Genomic DNA, 18,393 nt, shown 5'->3' with positions numbered 1-18,393 from the left:
CCCAGAATTCTGTTTGCATCTGTTTGTTGAGATGTTTTGGAAAGGAAATTTCATTACCACTAGTTCAGGAACTCCAACACTCGCAGTTTCTCATTATACACACAACTTTTTTAGGAAAAAACTTTCAGTCTCTTAACAATAACTAGATCATCTAAATTTGTATTGGAACTTAGGAAAAGATTCGGTGTTCAAGTAATAAAGCTAAAACTTCAAGTCCCCTCAAAAGGCCCCTGAGAGAAAAGAGAGTGATGGCATTTCATATTCATAATCTTATGTGCATTTTCTTGACAGAACAGAAAGCAAAATTACATAAGCTTCCATCTCCAAAGTCTGTATCTACCCCTGATGGGAATATTTTGAAATACAAATTTTATTTAAAAACCTTTTTTTTCATGAAGAATCTGTGTTTCAGCTGGGTGTGGTGGTGTATACCTGCATCCTGAGTATTCAGGAGGTAGCGGCAGTGAGATCAAGAGGTCAAGACTATTCTTAGCTACATGGTTAAGTTTGAGGTGCCTGTGCTACATGACTAGGGATTTGGCAGGGATATATGGAAGGAGAGGAAAAGAAAGGAGACTTTTCAAAGTTGACTAGAACACTTGAGATGAGATGCTGAATGGTCATTGGAGACACTTAACACTGTGAGGCCAGGCCAGTACTACTTTGTCAGTAGAATGATGAGCAAAAAGCAGACAGGATACAGCAGACTTCTGTAGGCTGCCTTTGACTCTTGACACATTCATCAATGTCTTCACCATGAAGCCAGGTGATATACTAATGAGCTTCCCTAAACCCCAGTGGATTCCCACACCCAAGTTTACTGCTCTGTCAGGATCAAGGGGAGGTGGGCCACAATCTTAACACTGCTTTCCTGATGAAGCCAGCCTAGAGATTTCTTTTCCATTCAGCCTTGAGTGCTACCAATGGCTTGTGCAGGCAGATTCAACCAGGCTCGTTCAGTGTGATACAGAGCAGCAGGGCCTTTGTCATAGCCACAGTAAAGTGCTGCTGGCTGTGAGCAGGTCCACACCTTAAGTGTTCCAAAGAGTTAGGGTTGTTGTTGTTGTTGTTTCCCATTGGTCCTGGGTGAGCCCTGCTTGTACTCATGACCCCAACAGGGGCATAAGCAGTTTTAAACTGCAGACTAGCCTGTGATCTGGGTGCAAGGTCATGGTAACAGGAATGAAAGAGCAGGTAATGCTTGCTTCCAGGAGTTTAAACTCAAACAGAAACTGGAGGAGAAACTGATATGAGCCACACACAGTATATGCAGGCATGGAGATAGTACCAGGTTAGTCTGTACAATCGTATGCACTTATAATTACAATATTTAAGATAAAATGAATGCAAGGAATTAGCTTTGGATTCTCTTGCTACACCTTTTCTGGTTAGGTCATCAGAACGAAGAGCCACATCAGCACTGGGTTAGAGCTGGCAGTGCACAAAGATGAAAGCCGTCACTGGGATCATGACTACAAGAGGACCTCATGATCCTGCTGGCGGAAGATGTGTAAAGGGATGGAGAGGTTTTGAGTTTTGTTTTATCTTTAAGCATTCTTTCATACCTTTATACATGAAGACAATGTGTTTAGATCGTATCAACCCTGTGCAACTACTCCCAACTCCTCACAGACCTCTCCCCATACCCTGCTCAGCTTCCTGTAACCTTCTCTTCTTCCTCCTCCTCCTCCATCAACTGTCCACAGGGATGAAGAGGGATTTGGGGTTGAGTGAATATCTCAGCTAAGGGTGGATCTCCTTAGCTCATTCACAGAGAGGGGTTATAGACAAGTATCAGAGTCTGACGGTCACAGTCTGCATCTAACAACTACTATTTAACCACTCAAAGGTGTCTTGAGCAAGCAGCTTCTTAGCTTCTCTGAGCCTTTGTTTCCCCATACACAAAATATTCTAGATACCCAAAGCTTTAGTCTAAAGAAAATAGGTGACATATTGATGAGAGTCATGTGGAAGCACTCACTGTAGCGTGGGTAATATCAGTGACTACAGGTGGGTGATGTTTTACAACAAGGAATATAATGAGGCAATGGCACATGGTGATAGAGTCTCAAATGCAATAAGATGCGTTGAATCTGACATCATAAAGACATTTTAATTTATAAGTTACCAATTGCAAAAAATAAAATAAAATTCAATTTCTTCATAGAAGATTGGCCACTCTCCTGCAGTGTCTCGATTGTATGCAATATCCGATGCATGCTACTCTCATTAAGACATAGTCCATGGGGGCTAAAAAGATTCACCAGTGGGTAAGAGCACTTGCTGCACATGCGTGAGGACCTGAGTTCAGATCTCCAGCACCCATGTAGAAACCAGGCAGGACTGAACACTCCTAGAGCTCTAAAACTATCTGTGGCTCTGGTTTGGGGGAATCTGGAGGATCTCTCGGGGCTACTGTCAGGCAGTCTATCTAAAGTAGCAAGGTATTTCAGTAAGAAAAAAAAGTAAAGACTGAAAAGAAAGTAAGAAAGTACCTTGCGTCCTGGCCTACATATGCCTGAACTTGGGCAAACATACCTGTAATGAGCACACACACATTAAAAAAAAAAAGAAATGACTTAAAATACAGTAATAACATTAATTAAGATATAGTCCATAACAGTACTGAGCAGGGATCTGATCACAGCTAAGCTGTTGAGTTCTCTCGAACACATTTATCACCATAGAATGCTCATGCACAGCCCGGGTGCAGGGGGGTGAGTCCTGTGTCAGTCAGAACCTGTGCAATGTGATGGAGACCTCTGAGGAAAATTCCAGGCACCAAGTCTCAGCATTCAGCCTAAAGTTGTCACCTTCTGTTTGCTTATGTTAGGATTTCTTCTTCTTCTGCCTGGATGAATCTATTTGTATTGATTTCACACTTTAGGTATTTAATTTTTTTCAGTCTTATCCCTCTCATGTTTTGGTATTTTGTTTGTTTGTTTGACTGGCTCAACTTTCTTTCTTGCCTCTTTGTTCTGAGTCCCATCGGGCCAGAATTCACACTAGCATGAGCTCTAGTTTCCAGTTGATACAGGAAATTCAAAACAAGAGGTCATTGTTTTCTAATATTTAATGGCATGGGCACTGCCAAAGCATACATTTTCTTATTATTTTATTTTGATTCTCACATATTTCTCTACATTCATTTCCACATATAGTAATTTTGTGGTAAAACTCCCATTTTTAATGCTTAAATTTAAAGGATTGGATTTACACTTTAAAGGATTGGATTTACACTTTACATTTTAATCTCAATCTGCCAGTACCCTTGGCATTTAATGAATACAGCTGCAAGCTACTGGCCCATCATCTGCTTCATCCGAATCCTTTCATAGCTTTTCACTTCCTGGATCTGCTGCACAGTGGTCGAGTGCGGGGCAGATACTTGGTGTCTGGTTCATTTCTGCTGCACAGTTGTAGAGTGTGGGGCAGACAATTAGTGTGTGGTTCATTTGGACACAAGAACCTGATACATTGGTCTTCCTTTCCCCACTAACACGGTAATAGAGCTTGTGGGGAGAGATTGTTCTGGAAACCAGCTCTTTTATTTTTGGAAGGATTTTGGAGATTTGTGTTGGCCTCGCTGGTGCTGAGCTCTGCAACCTTTCATTTAGAGAAGTTTTCAGCAAACACACTATCTCATGCACTCTGCTGCCCTGGAAATTCCACTTAAGCCAAGGACATGGTGTGCCAACTACTGGATGCTGGATGGTCCCTTGTTCCTTTCCAAACATGTGTGGCACTGAGGCTTATTTGCACTGAATAAGAACAATATCCGTAACAGACTGTTAAGTGAGAGAAAGAGAGATGTGACAGAAAATAAACGGTTAGGAGCAAAATCGTGAGTGAACTTACCTTGAATCAAGTGTGTGTGCGCGCGTGTGTGTGTGTGTGTGTGTGTGTGTGTGTGTGTACAAATACATACCAAAGGACAGCTCATTATTGCTCCTCAGGAAGTCTACCTTTATTTTGAGACAGGACCCCTCACTGGCAAATACCTTTCCGAATAATCTAAACTGCCTGGCCAGAAAACCCCTGGAAGCTACCTGTCTCTACCTCCCCAGCACAGGGATTGCAAACACTTGTCACCAAGTCAGGCATTTTTACATAAATTCTGAGCATGGAACTCAGCTCTTCTTGCTTGCATAAGAAGCAAATGACCAGCTGAATCTGGAGCTATGTTCCCAGCCCTTGAATCAACTCTTAATTCTGCCTCTTAGGACCCGTGTGACCCCAGCCACCACTGGACTTCTCAATACCAACATCTTCTCAAGAGACAATTAAGTAATTGACTCAGTTTATAGTGTGGAGGCAAGAACTGAATGACTTAATACATATGTGTACAATGGTGCCTGGCATGAAGTAAGCACTTAAAATACACATGCATAATTCTGCAGAAGGCCAGATTTCGGAAGGATACTCCCAGTCCCCTAACAAATATTTACTTATTAAGTAAACTGTTGCCTGTGGTTACCTCAGAGGCCTGAGAATGAGAGGCAAGAGCGAGACGACTGGGTCTCTACTTTCTGCTTTATAAACACAGCTATTGTTTGAAATTTAGATTTGCTCATGACTGAAATGCTTGCTAGGGCAGGGGTCAGGCATAGACTGGGGAGCCAGCCTGCCTGTGTGGTGTCCTAGGTTCTGCATTTGCAGTGAGCCCTGGGGAGGAGACTTTTAACCGCTGGGTGTATCCATATCTTGGTGCCTGTGTGGGAGGTGGGCTGGGGGAGAATACAGGTACCCCACCTCATCTATGACCCTTCAGGTGCTATCTGCTTTGGGGTTTTGCTTTTACTGAAGTGGGCGTGTTCACGTGGACAGGTGCACATGTGTGCACTGTATAGATGTAGTGTGCAGATAGAGACCAGAGAATAACTTTTCAAGATTTCTTTACTCCTACCTCGGTTCTTTTTCAATTTCACTATTTTATGTATATGTGTTTGCCTGCATGTGTATCTGTGCACCAGCTATGCTAACAAGCACCCGGTTATGCGTGCCTGCTACTCCAGTGTCCCAAGAGTCATTGAATCCCATGGAACTAGAGTTCTAGACAGTTGTGAGTCCTCATGTCCGTGCTCAAAATCCAGCACCATTCCCCTGAAAAAGCTGCAGGCATTCTTAACAGTCGAGCCATCTCTCCATCCCCTCTACCTTGTTTCTGAGGCAGAGTCTCTCTTGTTATTTCTGCCCTTGCCCTGCATATGACAGCTTCCCATTGATTCTCCTGACTCTCCTCCACCTCAGTTCTCACTTTAGGAGGGCTGGGACAGGAGTTACAGATGTAAGCCATTGTATCTGCCTTTTTGTACGTGGTTTCCAGAAATCAAACTCAGGTCCTCACTGGGCTGCATGGCAAGTGCCTTTACTTGCTGAGCTACGTCATCGCCCGCCATTTTCTGGCACAAAGTGTCTCACTAATGTAGAACTCTTTGAAGTAAGGCAAGACTGCAAAAAGCCCAAGGAATCTCCCTCCCCAGTGCCAGGATGATACATGTGCAACCACACCTCGCTTTTCTTGCCTGTCCTGGGAAATACAAGACAGGTCTTTGGACTTGCAAGGCAAACATATTACTAAGCCACCTCCGTGACAGGCCAGATAGGTTCCTGAAGAGAATTGGAGTTTGCTGTATTAATGGATACCAGGATATTTTCCAGATTTTTCCTGCCATAGCAGTGTATTGTGACATTTTTCTGAAGCTCGTCCGTCTCTGTTTGTGCCAGGGTTTGTCCATCTCAGCCTCACTGACGCTTGAAATCAGACAGAACATTGTCCTCAGTCTGCAGCATCCCCAGCATCTACCTGCCGGGTGTCCAGAACACTTTCTCTTCAGATTGTAACAAGAGTAACAGCTCCAGATATTGCCAAATTTCCCCCAGGGGAAGAGCCTTCAGAAGTGAGAACCATCACCTTAGAGTCCACAAAAAGTGAGCTTTTGTAAATCTTAGAAAACTCCATTCCATCGCCAATCAGAGAGGAGCCTTCTGTTTATCTTACGGTTTGAGAGAAACTAGTGTGGATCAGGCAGGGTATGTTGGGTGTTTTCTGTAATTTCTGTTCAGTCTTCAAGTACTGAATTCTGCATTTTTCTCTAACAAGGAAGCAAGGTCAGAGGACGCCGTGACTTGCCAGGTGTTGGCATTGGGGACACATCCTGACTCTTGGGACTGTGACAGGACTCCTCCTGCTTCTACTTTAGTGCTCCTAAAGTCGGAACTGAGGTGGAGGACTCAGGAGAACCAGTGGGAAGCTGTTGTATGTGGGGCAGGGGCAGAAATAGCAAGAGAGATCCTATCTCAAAAACAAAGGTGAGAGATAGCAGGTCGGTCACACATAGCTTCTGCTTTAAAGACAGATCACTTGGGATGTGCAAACAGGAATATAAACAAAAATCACATATGTGGAACATGTCTAGCTCTAAAGGCAATCTTTTAAGTGTGAACCTTTAAAGAAACATGAGGAGTCTGACTTGTTAATAATGACAGTGTAAATTGGGGGCCAAATGGACACCCTTCGTTTGGTGACCTTGCTGGATGTGTGTTGACATATCCACATCACAGTCCAAACAGAATATTTTTCCATTAGAATATTTTTACTCCTCTTTTTATGCATTCATATGTATCCCATATGTATGGTTGTATATGTATACATGTTCGTATGTGTAAGTGTAGGGTGCATGCATGCCAAAGGGTACACGTGAAGGTCAGAGGACAACCTCAGGTTTCAGTTCCCACCTTCTGCCTTGCTTGAGACAGAGTCCCTTGTTGTTTTGTGACTGTATATAAGCTAGCTGGCCAGCAAGCTTCTGGGATCCTCCTGTCTATCTCGAGAGATGGGGTGACAGACAGACACACTGCAGCTCCCCCTTTTTACTCAAATTCCAGGGAATCCAAACTCAGATCCTCACTCTTGAGTGCCCAGTGTTCTACCAACCGAGCCATCTCCTGACCCCCTAGATCTTTAAGCAAAATTATTTCCATGGTTATGTAAGATCAAGGGGTGTTCCCTCAACATGCGGCCTCTTCCCTTCCATAAAGCATAACAGTCACAGGGGATGACAGGGAATGACTTTCAGAATGTAGAAGAACAGTAAGTAAATCTTAGAGTGTGAAGGTCTCCTCTCCTCACGAAGCCTGGGGCAGCGCACTGCAGACTGTCTCTGGTGAGAGGGGTCTTACTGGTGTTTGAAAAGAACTACTCATGTTTGCTTTTGACTTCATTCCATTTCTCTAAAAGCACTAATATAAAATGTTCTAAGCCTGAAAAGTATTCTTGGAGATCCACAACCATCCAACTTAGACATTTGTTTTTAAGGTAATACGGTGTTATTTCACAAGCCCAGGCCAAGCCTTTCCCATTTTGTCATCACGGTCGAATAAAAGCTTATGAAAGGCAGCAACCAGGCGGGCAGTCTGATCATCTTTTTAAAAACAAGCCTTCTCCTTTTTAAGTGGAATTTTATCCCACTTTTGGCCTTCAGGAATGTTTTGTCCACAACAAGAATCATTGTACCGTATTAGGCAATGTCTCCCCTCCTCTCAGCTTGAAATGAAGATGAGGGCTAAGTCTACAAGTTTGATTCCCTTTAAAGACATGTCTGCCTGCAGAGCTCTGCCCACCCTGTTTGATATCCTCTGCAGACCGCATGCCTGAGCTAAGCTGAGTTCCAAGTCTATAGTCAGGGACAGCCTGCTGCTCAGGTAGCTTACAGCGGCCAAGCTGTTCTTCGAGCCGCCTTTGCCACCTAGTGGCCTAGTGTGATCTTGCTATTCATGATGACATAGCTGCTGAGTGTTGTAATGAACTATGACAGAAAACAGACACACTCCTGTCCAAAACAGGCACCCAAAATAAGCCCTGAACATGACATATACCAGATTCTTAAAAGAGGAAACGCCATGTAGCTGGCCTTTAAAAAAAAAAACATGGTTTCAGACTGCAAAAGACTTCCCACAATTAGGATAAGGAAAAGAATAATTAAAATGGAGATAGAATTAGAGAGCTGGGAGATGGCTCCATAGTTAAGAGCACCTGCTGCGCCTGCACAGGACATGGGTTCGATTCCCAGTGTCTGTGTGTTGATACACAACCATCTGTAACTTCAGCCCCAGGAGATCTGATACACTCTTCTGCCCTCTGTGGTGCACATACATAGATGCAAAGCAAAACATTCATACATAAAATAGGCAAATTTAAAATGTAAAGAAATAGGAATAATTTAGAGTTCTGGGAGCAGCAAGTAACTTAGACAATTAGTTTAAGAGGTTTAAAAATTGGGAGTTTCAGCTCACTTTTCTGGATAGATGATAGGACTACAGTGCTTTGTGGATCAGAAGGATGAAAGAAACTATTAGAAAATAGCTGACCTGAGCCTTATTTCCAGATTCTTTACATTCTTTGATACTGTTGGTCAACCAAACAAGTCTAGTTGTTTTTCAATTTATACAATACCTGTGAAGATCCACGGGAGGGATTTCTTACTGCCTGCATGACTTTCTGACTTTAAAAAAAAAAAAAAGACTTTATTCATGTCTATGTTCTTAGTTGTAGGACAGATTATAAGCAGAGAGACTGTGACTTCTGGATTCCACAGACCAAACAGAGCAGCTTACAAGAAGTGATTTTAATGAGATGTGCTGATGCCAAAATTATTTCCTGTTACTTCTCATCATTTTTTTTAATTTTTAAAAACAAATTTCAAGAGGCAGGGAAGGCACTGCTGCCAGTCTGAGGACCTGAGTTATAGTCCCAGTGCCCACACAGGAGACAGAGAGCACCAGCTCCCCCAAATTGTCCTCTGGCCTCCACACATGCACCGTGGCATTTGTACCCACAACATGCATATCACACATACAAAAAAAGATAAGCTAATACATAAACATAATAAAAACATTCTCAACAAATTTATTTCTGTATAGTTGGCACTCACAACAAATGAAGAGAGTCAGTGGTTTCTACTGTGACAGATTTACATACCTGTTACAGCAGACTGTCGCATGTATGGTTAGAGCAACTCAATTTCACTTGTTTTAACAAAGTATAGTCAGGATTTACTGTAATCCTCAAGTTATATATTAGAGAGGTAGACTAGTCTAGAATATTCACCTGCTACGTTAACCAAATAGGTGAATCAAGAACCAATAGCTGTGGCTAAGCAAAGCCTTCCTTCAAAAGAACAGGAAGCAAAGGGAGTCTTTTATATATATATCTCCACGGTCAGGTGGTTCTATTGATTTAGATATAGCTGTGTCTAGTTTTAAAAGGCCTGTCCTCAGGCTGTATCTGTTTCTTAGGATTTCACCTCATCTTACTGTGGCTTCATCTTTTATTTTCCTCCCCTTACACTCAGATTTTGCACACAGATGCAAAGGTGGTGAACAGAACCCAGCACCCCAAAGATGGTAGCCATTTCTCACTTCCTAGCATCCATATGTGCTGACCACACTGACGCTCTTTGTTTGGATCTGGGTCAAGTCCATGACTACGGTCAAGGACTCAGGGCCAGGTGACAAATGCCTGCCTCAGAACATTCTGAAAGAGTGTCAGTCTGGACACAAAAGACTAGCTGAAAGAAAGCCAAGTCACAGACATCTGGTGAGTCACCCTTTAACAAGAAAAGAGAGATGACAGACAAGAGGCCTTGGGATTTCTGGATATTATGCTTATTTGTAATAAAATCACCATCATAAGACAAGAAAACAAAACACCAGAACATGATGCATTCCCATGAGAGCAGAACCCTGAACCATGACACAGCGGCAAGGGACCCTTGCAATGGATGTCAGTGCATGACAGAAAGTAGCGCTAGATGGCAAAAGGTATAAACAAGGCTGCTGTGCAAACCTGGCAGAAAAAAAGCAAACTTAGATGCTGTGTCTAAGAACCTTTGCAGAAAATGAGACCCTAGGAAGATAAAATCTCTCCAGAAAGTATATAAGGAATAAGCATACTAGCAAATGTAATAAAAAATAAACATATCACATATTTCAATAATGTTTTAAAGAGTAGCTCGCTTTCCAAGTTCACCCCACCACCACCATGCAGGGAAGCCCTAGTAGATTCCTCAGGCCCAATTATACTAAGTGTGGTAAAACATGCCTTTAATATGAACACTCTGGGGGTAGAGACAGAAGAATAAGACTTGAAGATTATCCTTGGCTACTCAGTATACTTGAGACCAGCCTGGGCTATATAAGAACCTGTTCCCAAACAAATAAGAATATAAATAAAGAGATGGTATTATGTGAAATGGTAGACACTGTTTCTCTTGCTTTGGGTTGGCTTGGGTCATTCTGGTGAGGCTAGAATAGCTGGTATCACCTTCAAGTTGCTTACGTTCATCATTTTATCAGGTAGATAAAATGCCAATGGCTCTTATACACTTACCAAGTAGGATGGCCATTACACTATGGTTGAATAATTGCCACATAAGCATCTGCTATTTCTCCCTGTGGAAGTAGGAGAAGTGAGTAAATCTGCTATGTTTGCTGTCAGCATTCTGAGAAATGTATGTACAAATGTGAGGGAAAGGACCAAGTCTAATTCCTTGACTAATTATTCTACTGCCTTGAACAAATCAATCCCAGCATGCCCTTGACTCATGCCCTTCACATAAGAGAACTAACTTGATCATGTTTAGCTGCCTGGAAATTTGCATCTTGTAGTGCACATCCAAACTGTAGAATACACAGCCAAGCATGGTGCAAGCCTTAGCCCAGATCTGGAGGCTGAGGAGGCAGGAAGACCTCAGGTTTGAGGGCTGAAGACTGAGTTGTAGACCTACTTGTTTTGCAGATTGAGACCCTCCCACAGAATGAAAATGTAGACAGGAATGTGAGAAGGTTTGTGGGAACACAGGGATGAGTAGACAGGAGAAGGAAGGAAATTGAGAGGAGTTGAGGTTAAAAGTGTGTCAAAGAACAAATGTAATTTTTAAAAGAACATATACTTGAAAAACTGTAAGCTACCCAAAGAAGATACCAAAGAGAGCAAAGATATTTTCTAACTCCACTTTTCTCTCTTTTTTTCCCTCAGACTATGTCAGAGAGCCACAATGACCTTGCACGGTAACAGTACAACTTCACCCTTGTTTCCCAACATCAGCTCTTCCTGGGTGCACAGTTCCTCAGAGGCAGGACTGCCCTTGGGGACAGTTACTCAGTTGGGCAGCTATAACATTTCACAAGCAACTGGGAATTTCTCCTCAAACGACACCTCGAGCGACCCTCTGGGGGGCCACACCATCTGGCAAGTGGTCTTCATTGCATTCTTAACTGGCTCCCTGGCGTTGGTGACCATCATTGGCAACATCCTTGTCATCGTGGCTTTTAAGGTCAACAAACAGCTGAAGACAGTCAACAACTACTTCCTCTTAAGCCTGGCCTGTGCAGATCTGATCATCGGGGTCATTTCCATGAACCTGTTCACTACCTATATCATTATGAACCGCTGGGCTCTGGGGAGCTTAGCCTGTGACCTCTGGCTCTCCATTGACTACGTGGCCAGCAACGCTTCTGTCATGAATCTGCTGGTCATCAGCTTTGACAGATACTTTTCCATCACCAGGCCGCTCACCTACCGAGCCAAACGAACAACAAAACGAGCCGGTGTGATGATTGGTCTGGCTTGGGTCATCTCCTTTGTCCTGTGGGCTCCCGCCATCTTGTTCTGGCAATACTTTGTAGGGAAGAGAACCGTGCCCCCGGGAGAATGTTTCATTCAGTTTCTGAGTGAGCCCACCATCACCTTCGGCACGGCCATCGCGGCCTTTTACATGCCCGTCACCATCATGACGATTTTATACTGGAGGATCTACAAGGAGACTGAGAAGCGTACCAAAGAGCTGGCTGGGCTACAGGCCTCCGGGACAGAAGCGGAAGCAGAGAACTTTGTCCACCCCACAGGCAGTTCTCGAAGCTGTAGCAGCTATGAGCTACAACAACAAGGTGTGAAACGGTCTTCCAGGAGGAAGTATGGGGGCTGTCACTTCTGGTTCACAACCAAGAGCTGGAAGCCCAGTGCTGAGCCAATGGACCAAGACCACAGTAGCAGTGACAGTTGGAATAACAACGATGCTGCTGCCTCCCTGGAAAACTCTGCTTCCTCCGATGAAGAGGACATTGGCTCAGAGACCAGAGCCATCTATTCCATTGTACTCAAGCTGCCGGGCCATAGCACCATCCTCAACTCCACCAAACTCCCCTCCTCAGATAACCTGCAGGTGCCAGACGACGATGACCTGGGGACCGTGGATGTAGAGAGAAATGCCGACCACAAGCTTCAGGCACAGAAAAGCATGGATGACCGTGACATCTGCCAGAAGGACTTCTCCAAGCTTCCCATCCAGTTAGAGTCTGCCGTGGACACAGCCAAGAACTCCGACACCAGCTCCTCGGTGGACAAGACCACGGCTACTCTACCTCTATCCTTCAAGGAAGCCACACTGGCTAAGAGGTTTGCTCTCAAGACCAGAAGTCAGATCACCAAGCGGAAAAGGATGTCACTCATCAAGGAGAAGAAGGCCGCCCAGACGCTCAGTGCCATCTTGTTGGCCTTCATCATCACATGGACCCCGTACAATATTATGGTCCTGGTGAACACCTTCTGTGACAGCTGCATACCCAAAACCTATTGGAATCTGGGCTACTGGCTGTGCTATATCAACAGCACCGTGAACCCCGTGTGCTATGCCCTGTGCAACAAAACATTCAGAACCACCTTCAAGATGCTTCTCTTATGCCAGTGTGACAAAAGGAAGAGACGCAAACAGCAGTACCAGCAGAGACAGTCCGTCATTTTCCACAAGCGAGTGCCCGAGCAGGCCTTGTAGAAACGGGGTTTATCAGTAGCAGTGACCCACACACGCACATCAGCCCGCACAGCCTAGCAGGAGTCTGGTGCAGGGGGAAGGCCGTTCCTGATGGGATAAAAGGGGTTTTTATCAGCCACACAGGAGAGAAGCTGCCTATTTACTGATCCACTGAATAACTGATTCTGGTCCAATGCCAATTCAGCGGGAAAGAAGGAGAAGTGTACTGCTAAATATAAAGAAATGTATTCTGAAACAGACTTTTAAGTGGAATTTTTTCCTTTAAGAGAAAAAAAAATTATTGTCTCAGAGCAAGTATCCTCCGAAATTGGTCTGCCTGGGTCTTTTAATTCCTAATAGCTCTGGAATCACTGGTGAGCCTCAGTGCGCTGGTTGCCATGTGTTCTCCCTAAGGGTCCCAAAGTGTCCACCCAGACCCCACATGAAGCACAGCAGGCTTGAAAATTTTGTGGTTCTGAGTTATTCTGTATATTGCAAAGCTGACACCACTTGTCCCCGATCACCTTCTGTCCTCTCTCGGTGTGTTGTAAAACTTATTTGTGGATTTGACTCTTGGTTCTTGCAAGTACTGTTTTGTGTAGCTCACGTTTTATACAAATAAAATTGTACATGAATATATGCATACCTATATATGTGTGAGTTACACACGCACGCACATTGTGTATATACCGTGATGGGGAACAGTGAACCGGCAGAATGTTCCTGCCGTGTATGCTTTCAATGCTTTGGTAACTGAAACTCTAGGATCCTCAAATGATATATGAGACTGAAAGAAGCCCAGTTTAATGTTGTGTTTTGGTTTGGATTTTTGACACTGGAACTGTTTTTCCACAAGCCACACTGAAGAAGAATATCCAGCACAGAGAAGCCATGCCTTCTCAGCAAACCTGTGCTACATGGACCACCTTGAGGAGGGTCGTTCAGTCAGTCAGCATCACGTCTTGACTGGACTCAGTACACACTGTCTCCTGCGCTGTTAGCTCTGCTGACGGAGCTAAACCAGGGCCCCCCAAGCTTAAAAGGATGAACTTCTGTACGTGTTTGAATTTAGTCGTCCAAATCTGAATGTTTCAAAACAAAATTTCTGGGATCTACACTGCTTGAAACTCAATCCTAGAGTCACCTTTGAATGTCACATACAGCAATATATCTACAGTTAAATAGAAAATCAAAGGAAATACTGTGCTTGGAGCTGACAGAAAGTATTGTATCTAACTTCCGGCCACCTGGCACCTTTTGAAAGGAAGCAGGGCTTACCTCCTATCCTTAGCAGGAGCCCAGACCTTCCAGTAGTCACTGTTTAATCTTCACCCGGGAATGGTTGGTGTCTAGGAAGCCATGCATCCTCTGAAGAAAGAATTGCACTTGAAAAAGTATTACTTCAAAATCGATTTCTTTCCATTGTGACAACTGAATTTTGCATTATCCTTTGAATCACCCCAAGTGCACCGTGTTCGCTCTGGGGGAGGGGCCTGCTGCTCTTAGTCTCCTGGCTGCTGTATTGTTGGGTTTCTTCTTTTCCTTCTGCTGGGACTGTGTGGGGAGTGGGTGGGGTGGGGGTGGGAGGGCTGTGGGAACCCTTCCCTTGTGCAGGGCATCCATCTGTGTTGTGAACCCAGAGCTGGGGCCAAAGCTGCTTTTGTATTCAGTGTGAGGTGGTGTTTACAGCCAACTTTAACATCAGTGGGTGTGTTCTCAGTGGTGTGTCTGTACCTGAACTATTTAATGTCGTGTCATGTTTATATAAAGAATATTTATGCATACTTTACCATGTGTTTATTTAGTGTTGATAAATATGACACCTTCCATTGCAGTACCCTTTGATGTTGATTCTTTAGGGTTTACTGAAGTCATGACAATGCCCAGTGAGCTTTTTCATGTGGCTAAGAAGAAAAAAAAACCATCACCTGGTTGCCATATGAGAGCAGCTGAGTCCTTCCAGGTAGTTAGCCCCTGTCACTGAGAACCACTCTTTAGTTAACCAATGTGACCCAACAAGGCAATCCTCTTCCATGGTGTCTGGAACCACAATACAAGGAATGAAAAGAAAATCCATGCCATAGTACGATTTTCTTTTAATTCTTGGCTCTCATTTGAGCAAAAGGACAAGGGAAACCAAGACTATTTTTTCCTATGTAAAGTGATGTGCAAAAGCCATATTCTCTACCTGAGAAGCATCCAGTAAGATATTGCACCTGTACTTTATTACTCGAGTTGGCCTGGCATCTGTGGATTCTCATGCAAGTCTTACTGTACACCTGCACATCAGTAATTCTGATCTTCCTGGAAACTCCCATTCTGACCCCTTCCCCTAAAATCTCTTCCTTTTACTCAAAAAAAAAAAAGAGTAGGAAACTCCTGAGTTTGAGCAGAAATTCAAGGGCAAACTGGGAGTCTACTTAAACATCGGTATCACCAGCCTCTTGTCCAAGATGCCGATAGTTTGAAACCCACAAACCCTAAGATTCAAACTCCCCTTTTCGTTAGCTAATGGGTTCGTTATGATGAATAAGCCTCTTACAGGCAACAGCTGCTTCTAATCTCTCTTAGCTGTTTATGGAAAGGTATGTACAACTGTTGGGTCACTTCAGAAAAGAAAAATAAACAGGATAGATTCTTTTGAAATGAAGAGCTTAAAGGTTTAGCTGAAGATGCAGTTGAGCATTTGTGACCACATGTATTACATGATCATTTCTCAAAAGGGATTGTCCTAGAGCAGGCATCCGGCATGCACTGAAGATCATGACTTATCCCCTGCCTTAGAATAGAACTACTCCATCCCATAAGAATGAGGTGTTCAGAGATTTTGGAGTTAGCCACTTTAATTGGAAGAGGAAAATAATTGAAGCTAAAGTACACCACATGTGGAGACATTGAGAGAACCTCTCTTTCCCTTCCCTCCCTCTCCTCCCCCCCTCTCTCTCTCCTCTGTCCTCCCCTCTCTCTTCCTCCCTTTCCTTTCCTCCCTTTCCCATTCCTCTCTCTGTCTGTCTCTTTGCCTGTCTTTCTCTGTCTCTTCCTCTATCTCCCTCTTTGTGCCTCTAGTTTTCTGCCTCTCTGTGTCTTCCTTTTTCTTTGTCTCTGTATCTTTCTGTGTCTCATGCTCTCTCTCTCTCTCTCACACACACACACACACAGAGAGAGAGAGAGAGAGAGAGAGAGTTCTCCAGGCCTTGCCTGTCTCCCCTTGTCTTTCTTACCTATCCTCTGCCATGTGGTCTTGCTGTTCTTAACCCCTATTGCTCTGAGCCCCTTTTGACCCTAAGCCCAGCCAGGCTCCCATTTTTAGCCACCCTTTTATGTATATTACTTCTAGACTCTAAGAGAAAGGAAACAAAACAAAACAAAAATTAAGCACTGAACATGGGAGTGACTAAAGACCTAGCTTTGTCAAATTCCTTTGCTAATCTTTCCATACTGCAGTGGGCAGACCTTATTCTTCTGCAGGGGGTGTGGGTGCTACATGCAGCTGGTGAGAGGGGAACTTAACTTGAGATCAGCTTAAAAGGTGACTGGTCACCCCTGCCCTGGGGAGAAAAACAGAATTTCCAACCCAGAAGCAAAGGTTGGTGCACCCTAGGGCAATATGAAAGAGGAACCCAGAATGGGAAAGAGATGCCAGACTTCCCCAAGTGGAGACGAGTCAGAGATGAGGACACTGTGTTCATGTGGTAACTTGTTTCGCATGCACAAAGCCCTGCATTCAGTGCCCATCATTGCATAAATCAGGCACAGTAGTTCATGCCTGCAATCCCAGCATTCAGGAGCTTGGAGCAGGAGAAACAGATTCAAGGTCACCTTTTGCTACGTGCAGAATTCAAGGCCAGCCTAGCATACAACAGACTCTGTCTCAAGATGAACAAAAAGGAAAGAAAATAAGGATGCACCATCAGGAAGTTAGCCGGTTTGTTCTTGGCTGGTTTTGAGGACTAAGGTTAGCAGAACAGTTTAGTTGATGAGGAGCACTGAGTCCTGCATCTCTTTCTGTCATGTCTGGTCACATATCCTCAGACACATCTGTCAGTTAATGCAAACTCTCTGGGTTCCCTGCCAGTGCTTAAACTTATAACTTCTAGCCCACTTTCTGGTGTCAAACAAGTCACACTGAAGAGCAAAGTGAACAGCTATGACAATCAACATAGCTGGTAAACCACTGAGCATTCCAGGTTTTAATACCCCAGAAAGTTATGTGCTTTGATACCTCAAATGAATGTGAGGAACTCTGTTTTTCACTGATTTGGTATATGTGTGCAAACATGCTACAGGGTGCATGTGGAGGTCAGAGGACACTTCAGAGGAGTCCATTCTCTCTCCCCACCATGTCAACTTCACGCATCACTCAAGTCATTAGGCTTGCTGGGAGCTTCTTTAGCCACTGAGCCATGGCCACGGCCAGAATGTAAAGAACTACTGAGGCTTGCCAGAAGGCAAGCAATCTCAGCTGCAAATGTCACTCACACCATGAACACACCCTCCTTAGCTCAGTGGGCCTCAGTGTCCCCAGGCAGCAGGAGTTGTGTCCAGTTTTGTGGCAGTATTCCTCACTCCGGGATTAAAACCATCGAAAGAATTATCTTTTTAAAAGTTGAGATCACCTTCTTCTCAACCTAAATTGAGCATTTTCTAACACTTCCCCTGAAAGAGGTTTTTATACACTGCGAGGCAAGGCAGATCTATCTGAATGGTGTCAGCTCCAGCTTAGCCTAGGCTCAAGGGCCACATTACTGCGTGTGTGGGGACGTAAGTCACACATTCTGTTGTTTCCCTGCCTCTAAATAATCAGCTTCTAAGGACTGAGAGCATGGCTCAGTAGCAGTGCTTGCCTTGGAAGCACTCGGACCTGAGTTTGAGAACCATCCCGAAGGCATGCATGCTATAAACTAAGGCAGGAGCAGACTCTGGGGCTTACTAGCCTCAGTGTTGCCAGTTTGGGGAACTCTAAACCAATGAGAAACACTGTCTCAAACAAGGTAGACAGACTTCCTGAAGATGATAGGTGAAGTTGTACTCCAGACACACACACACACACACATGCACACACATGCACACACATGTACATGCACCTACACATACATGCATAAAAATAGGGCTGTGGCTTAATAAGTTGCTCAATAGGTAGAGACACATGCCACCAAGCCTGATGGCTTGAGTTCGATCCCCAGAGCCTGTATAGTGGAAGGGGAGGACCAATTCCCACTGGTTGCCCTCTGATTTCTGCACACATGCAAGTGCACACATGTGCAAACCAATGTATGCCCAGGCTGCACTCTCACCAATGGCCTCTCCTGGGCTATTTTCCTGGTGCAAAACCTCAACTTTTCCTAGGATGCCTTCAGGCCTGGGGTTTCCTCTGCTACTCTGACTGGACCTTCACCAGTGGCCTCTCCCAGTGCCTGCTCTCAGCTGCTCTCCTCATCCCCTTCATGCCTCCAGACCAATGCCACCTGAGTGGAGAGGGCCTGGAGATCACATAAACATGGGCTTTCTCACTGTGCCAGTGGCAGGCCACTGGGTTCCCGTACAACATCCTTAGATGTCACTGGTCTTGGCTACTTGAGAA

General features: G+C 44.3%; 1 protein-coding gene across 1 annotated transcript in view; it reads left to right on the top strand.

The window, feature by feature from the left end:
* Window positions 1-14,397, top strand: part of Chrm3 (cholinergic receptor muscarinic 3) — a 492,930-nt gene extending 478,533 nt beyond the window's left edge. The window contains exon 4 of the mRNA XM_052157102.1: window positions 11,039-14,397. Coding sequence (XP_052013062.1) covers window positions 11,058-12,833 — 1,776 coding nt within the window. The 5' untranslated portion in view covers window positions 11,039-11,057 and the 3' untranslated portion in view covers window positions 12,834-14,397. The remainder of the gene's footprint in view (window positions 1-11,038) is intronic.
* The last annotated feature ends 3,996 nt before the right edge of the window (window positions 14,398-18,393 follow it).

Source organism: Apodemus sylvaticus, chromosome 14 (assembly GCF_947179515.1).
Source record: "Apodemus sylvaticus chromosome 14, mApoSyl1.1, whole genome shotgun sequence".
In the NCBI taxonomy this organism is placed as follows: Eukaryota; Metazoa; Chordata; class Mammalia; order Rodentia; family Muridae; genus Apodemus; species Apodemus sylvaticus.
This window is presented reverse-complemented; position numbering and strand designations above follow the sequence as displayed.